Source organism: Coregonus clupeaformis, unplaced genomic scaffold, assembly GCF_020615455.1.
Source record: "Coregonus clupeaformis isolate EN_2021a unplaced genomic scaffold, ASM2061545v1 scaf0050, whole genome shotgun sequence".
NCBI classification, from domain to species: domain Eukaryota; kingdom Metazoa; phylum Chordata; class Actinopteri; order Salmoniformes; family Salmonidae; genus Coregonus; species Coregonus clupeaformis.
The window spans coordinates 1,055,472-1,061,999 of NW_025533505.1; the positions used below are offsets into that span (position 1 = coordinate 1,055,472).

General features: G+C 42.1%; 1 protein-coding gene across 1 annotated transcript; it reads right to left on the bottom strand.

Annotated features, from left to right (window-relative positions):
- Positions 1-779: 779 nt before the first annotated feature.
- Positions 780-6,042, bottom strand: LOC121555654 (COUP transcription factor 2-like). The gene is made up of 3 exons (XM_041869477.2): positions 4,970-6,042; positions 3,609-4,136; positions 780-1,735 (listed from the first exon to the last, which is right to left on the bottom strand). Exons 1-3 carry the CDS (start codon positions 5,454-5,456, stop codon positions 1,461-1,463), a joined length of 1,290 nt encoding a protein of 429 aa, XP_041725411.1. The 5' UTR covers positions 5,457-6,042; the 3' UTR covers positions 780-1,460.
- Positions 6,043-6,528: the final 486 nt, after the last annotated feature.

A 6,528-nucleotide genomic window follows, 5' to 3' on the forward strand; every position in this document is an offset into this window, starting at 1 on the left:
ACTAAGGTATAAAATAATTCCCAACAACACTGCTCATTCAATCTGATGGATGATCTAGTATAGAATCCCTAAATGATGTATCTTCTTAAGGAGGAGTGGAAAATAGATTTTTCATATTGACTTCATTTGTTAAGTAATACGGATGTAGAAGCGCAGGTAACCACCACATGAAAGTTACCAGATATATTTATTTTATTTATTTATTTCATTTCACCTTTATTTAACCAGGTAAGCCAGTGGAGAACAAGTTCTCATTTACAACTGCGACCTGGCCAAGATAAAGCAAAGCAGTGCGATAAAAACAACAACAACACAGAGTTACATATGGGGTAAAACAAAACATAAAATAGAAAATATATATACAGTGCATACAATGATGATTTAGGTTACAGTTCAAATAAGTATAGTTATTTGTCTGTGGGATGGAGGTAACATTAATATAGTTCTCTGTCAGCGGGATGGTGGTAACATGAATTGGCAATATGGTACACTCTACCAGCCATATTCAATAAGGACCGTGGGTTCTGGACCCAGAACGGAGTCAATAAGGACCGGTGGGATCTGGACCCAGAACGGAGTCAATAAGGACCTTGGGATCTGGACCCAGAACGGAGTCAATAAGGACCGTGGTTCCCGAGATTAAAAAAAACACATTTTAAAAACGTAAAAATGTTCAATTTTAATTTGGTCGGGATTCGACTCCTGGTATCATATGAACACACATAAGACATGGAAAATGTGTAGAATTGCAGGAAATTAGCTTTAAAACTGCTAAGGGGTGTGAACAGTTTAACAGTTTGGGGTCGCATGGGTTGAGAGGTGGGGGTTTGTTACACCGATAAATGACAATATCCATCTGGACCTTTGCCATCAAGGACATTTGTGTGACTGGATCTTCTCAAATAGTATTTGAGTACCCCTGGACTACTGTGTTTATTGACTATTGTGTTTGTAGAAATATTTAAAGTAACTATTCATGTTTTTAGTGCCATGTTTGGAGCATATTAGTCAAAAAGACACAAAAGATGAAGTAGGAAAAAAACTAAACCAATTCCCTTGTCATTTTCTTATCCAGGATCAAATGAAAAACATTTGTAAAAAAAAAAATCTAAAAAATGTTTATCCAACATCATTAACAAACACAATAAATATACATACAGGGTTTTTGAGGAGGATCCCCGCCATTTCATTAGTCTCTTTTCATGCTTTAGATCACTGGTTCCCAACCAGGGGTACTCGGGAAAACTCATGAGACCATAGGCCTACTGGTAAAATGCACACGAGGGGGTACTTGGTACTCCCGGCAGAGCCACATTTAGTTGGTGGTCCAGTAACCAATAAAGGTTGGGAACCGCTGCTTTAGAATGCTGCCTGTTCCTCTGACATCATCTAAGGTTCCATCCATAGAACCATTCTAGTTCTATGATTCCATTCCTGGAGTGTTCTGGAATGTTCTTATTCTACTGCATTGACATGTAAGGCCAATTAAAACTGCTTCCGGAAAGCAACATATCCCTGATGAGAGTTTCTATCGGGGTTTTTCCGACCAACCGGATGAAGAATAACTGTTCTATAACGGACGAGGAGACGGTGCGTAGAGAGGGCAGACGGAGTAGTAGCTTCCCAAACCGGGTCGGTTGGTTAGGGTACTGGCTCCTGGTGTATTCTTCCAGGGCGCACTGGGACTTCTCCTGAAGACCGTCCACGTGAGTCACGTCTGACAGACCGTACGCATCTATACAAACAAATAACTAAATTAAAATCATAAATCATTATCAATAATATAGGCTTATCTTCCTCGTGAACAATGCAATATAGGTTAATATTAGATCATCAATGAAATACAAATAACACAATGGCTGAGTTTACACAGGCAGCCCAATTCCGATCTATTTTTTGCTCTTTTGGGCAATCAGATCTTTAACCAATAATTGGGCAAAATATCATAATTGGGCTGACTGTGTAAATGCAGCCATTATGACGTAGACATTTACCGCCTACTGCAATTTTCCGAAATCAATATTAATATAGGCTATTGTTAATACAGTGTGTTGTGTGCATATATAGGCCCACTCTAACTTATGAAATCAATTTAACTGTGTTAAAAACTCGACGAAGCATATGATGCCGTATTTGCTTAACTCAAAATGGCGCTACAGGGGCTTATCAATAGAACATGGCCCACTCTTTGAAAATGAAACGGGTCCGCAATAACGTCACAAACAGTCCTATAGGCCTTTACTCCCATAATCACATGTTCAGACTGCTTCACACTATAGATGCACTCTTCAAATGCATTTTTAAAAGCAGATTTGAAAACATAATTCTGAATGCAACGCTGCGGTGCATTCCCTGTTGCTACCTCCATGTTATCTGAGGATACAATGTTAGAAAAAAGGGTTCCAAAAGGGTTAATCGGCTGTCCCCATAGAATAACCCTGTTTGATGCCAGGTAGAACCGTTTTCGGTTCCATGTAGAACCCTCTGTGGAAAGGGTTCTACCTGGAACCAGAAGAGTTCTACCTGGAACAAAATAAGGTTATTAAAAGGGTTCTCCTATGGGGACAGCCGAATAACCCTTTTAGGTTCTAGATAGCACCTTCTTTTCTAAGAGTGTAGCAGGGCTACAATACAGGGGTGAATGAAGGGTCATGTTCTAGTTCCACAACACGTCCACAGAATGAACCCTGCTCATGGCCTTGCTCTGCCGTGAGGGGTGAATGAGGGGTCATGTTCTAGTTCTACAACACGTCCACAGAATGAGCTCTGCTCATGGCCTTGCTCTGCCGTGACTAGACGTATACTCCTTTCTTTTACTGTCAGTCAAGGCATCCATCGACTTGAGTTGACAAAATACATTATTTGGATTCTTTTTTTTATAGGACATAAAACAATATGTTTCATTCATCTCACCACCAGAAGACCTTTCAGGCTTAGGCCTAGTTGTTTAAATAAATTATGGCATTTAAGACATTCTGCAAAACGAAATTAAATATAAGTAGACTTTTCTTTATTCTTTATTATTAAATATTTCCTATTCTGTCGGTAAAGGTTGAGTTGTATGGCAAAGATGATGGTAGGTGAATGACCTACATTTCTGTGTAAAACATCAACCATTTATACAGAACATAATTAGCCTGTAAAATATTTTGATAATAATCATTATTATTAGTTTGAAAATAAATCAAATTAATTCAATCAAACGGCAATAATAGTATTTATTATTAATCATATAATACAATTCACAGGGGCCTATATTAATTATTGTAAAAAATAATTATATATATATATATATATATATATATATGTAAAATCATCATATATTGATATAATTCCTGAACGTTGTTGAATCCAATTGTCTGAATGTTGTTGCAGGTGTTTTTCGAAGGCCAAGGCCTATTAGGTTTTCCCATTCGGCATTCAACTCATAGGATTGGTTGAAAACTGAATTTGAGGGGTAATTGATATAGTTTACCTCATTTAGGTGATTTGGGGAACACAACTACAGCTGTCCCTGTTGCTGATGAGGGTAATGCTTGTCTATATTTAGATCTGTATTGATACCAGTCATGGTAAACAGCAGTGAAGCATAGCATTGGTGTGTTTACCTGACGTAAAGAGAACTATAGCCTTAATGCAGCTGTACTCGGCTGAATCGACATGCAGAACCTTCAGCTTCTCCACCTGTTCCTGGAAGATCCGGATATGGTCCATGAAAGCCACGACTCTCTCCGCCGACATGGGGGAGGCATGCAGCCCTGCAGCGGCCAGGAGAGGAGCCACATGCACCGGCATTGAGCACTGGGCCGCGTTCAGCACGAACAACTCGCTCCAAGAGAGCCGGAGCAGGGCGACCTGGTCGGTGATCTGGAGGTCGGGGAAGAAGGGGATGTTTCGGGCCCACTCCACCGCCGAGAACAGCATCCGGGCGGCCAGCTCACAGATGTTCTCGATCCCCATGAGGTTGTTGGACTGCATACACTGCGTGCCGTGTCTGGATGTGTGGTAGGGCTCGGCTCGCATGAGCAGGGAGATGTATCCAGATAGGTAGGAGTGGCATTGGAGAGGGTCTCCGTTGGTTAGGGAGAACTGACCGTGGCACGGCTGAGTAGGGATCATCCTCCCTCTCTGAACCGCTGTGATACAACGAGATAGCGACAATATTAATGTCTCGTAGATAACGGTGCGTTGGCCTACAAAGTGACAGACGCTATTGCTAAATATATTGAATAACGGTATGTCATTCTGAATACAAGCCTACAGATCCCGATGGAACAAACCATGGTCGTATCGCTTGCTTCGTATAAGGTTCTATAGTCTATATAACTATTTTCTTCTAAACATGTAAAAGCACACACAACCCGTTGCCTTGATTCCTCTGAGACAATAAGCTCATGGACGATAACAACATGGAGACTATTATTAGGAGCTCAGTAATGAAGGACATTTAACAGTGCTATATTATCCTATAGCCTATCTCAACTACACGTATGAATATGTTAATAATGTAGTGAGTATATGAACAGTATCTTTAGAGAAGCTGTTTTGGTTTTAAATCATTGACATCAAGCCTTAGTTTGGCAACACGTCTACAGGTGCTATTGCTGTTAATCGAAAGCATTAAACACGCCATTTAGAATAAAGGATTCACAGGGTGCATTTATTATCGATGAGAGAATGGGCTTCTAGTGAGTAGAGCTACAGGGTATAGTGACCTAAAGGGAGATGAGGGAATGGGCTTCTAGTGAGTAGAGCTACAGGGTATAGTGACCTAAAGGGAGATGAGGGAATGGGCTTCTAGTGAGTAGAGCTACAGGGTACAGTGACCTAAAGGGAGATGAGGGAATGGGCTTCTAGTGAGTAGAGCTACAGGGTACAGTGACCTAAAGGGAGATGAGGGAATGGGCTTCTAGTGAGTAGAGCTACAGGGTACAGTGACCTAAAGGGAGATGAGAAACAAGGTTGTTACCTTCTCTCCGCATTCCCACTTTGAGACATTTCTTGAGGCGGCAGTACTGGCATTGATTCCTGTGGTGTTGATCAATAGGGCAGTTCCTGGTGGCGCGGCAGGCGTAGCTGAGGTTCCGTCTGATGCTCCGTTTGAAGAAGCTCTTACACCCCTCACATGTGAACTGGCCGTAGTGCTTCCCGCTGGATTTATCCCCGCACACCACACACCCGACCTGCTGGGGCTGCTGTTTGTCCATGGAGTTGGTCGACGTTTGGCTAGTGATAGACTGAGATGTATTGCTTGAATGAGCGCATTGGGGTGTCTGAGGTGTTGAGGAGATATCCAGAGAGGATGTGGGATTGAGGTGTCCCGATGTGGGATTGAGGTGTCCCGTTAGGTCGGTAGAGAGGGATAACGGCCCGACTTGAGAGACCCGGGTAGAGATTCCGCCTTGAGAGTCACCGGCGACATCTTCCTTGCGGTTTCTCCAGGTTACCATTGCCATATCTATCCGTCAGTGTTTCCAACACTTTACGTTTCGTTGTTACCCCAGGCGCTGCCGGCGTGTGTCAAGTAAAGGCACAAATATATAAATACTAAATTATTGCAACATTATATTCTGTAATGTAGATGCATAAAGCATTACAGTATGTAAAGTGCCCGTGGCTGATGAATGCGGGAAAAAAATCTCACTGAATATAGTTAGCCACTCAGAAAATTCAAGTAACATTTCTAAATAGCTCGGTCCAGAGAATAGAACCACTCTGAGTGATGCACCATCAGAAACACCAAGGGAAAAACACACTAATTAAAACACACATGCATCCAGTCAGAATCCACACTGGAGTCAAAGCAATCCCGTTTCCAAAATGTGAGTCATTCTCTATTCCCTCTATCCAACCCAGTAAAACCGCGCACACTAATCAGATATCCCGTGTTGTCTCGAGCTGAGGCGGTGACGCAGCAACTACAACTGGGTTCATTAAAATAGCAGCACTGTGGCTCGTGCTATTCCAATGAGTTATACATTATCTTCAAAAAGAAAGACAGCAGCGAGAGAAAGTGGGTTTTGTTTGATGGCTGGACGTGTCCTGTAGAATGGGATAATGTGCTTGGACATGACGGGTGTGCCTCTGACGTCTCAATTGAGCGGGTCAGCCATATAAGGAGCGAGGAAGTCCTCTGGTCTGTGCGCTAGTGGAGTAGGGGTAGTGCCAGGTGAAAACTAGGCCTATTGGTTTACCGGAATTATGCTTTGTTAGAGTTCTGATTGGTTTTGGAGAGATCGGGGTTTAGAGAGATGAACTAGCATGCCGCACATTCATTGGTGTATTTCTGATAACACTGCTCTGTATCTCCCTGTGTGCCTGCGTGTACATACAGCCTACCAATGGGGATTAAATGGCTCCATACAAATGGATACATTGGATTGTTCTGATTTATTCGTTGTTTATTGTTATGATATTACATTTGGGCAGCATACTGGATGTAATACATGTCGTTTCTCCTCTATTAGCTTGTAACATTGATCAATGGAAACGCTTTTACGCACCAATGAGAGCGCATAATGAGATGTC

Coding starts and splice junctions, on each gene's coding strand:
- LOC121555654 (XM_041869477.2), bottom strand. CDS start 5,456: ATGGCAATGGTAACCTGGAGAAACCGCAAGGAAGATGTCGCCGGTGAC. Junction 4,137..4,969: donor AGTGGGAATGCGGAGAGAAG/GTAACAACCTTG, acceptor GTTGTATCACAG/CGGTTCAGAGAGGGAGGATG. Junction 1,736..3,608: donor TATAGTTCTCTTTACGTCAG/GTAAACACACCA, acceptor TTGTTTGTATAG/ATGCGTACGGTCTGTCAGAC.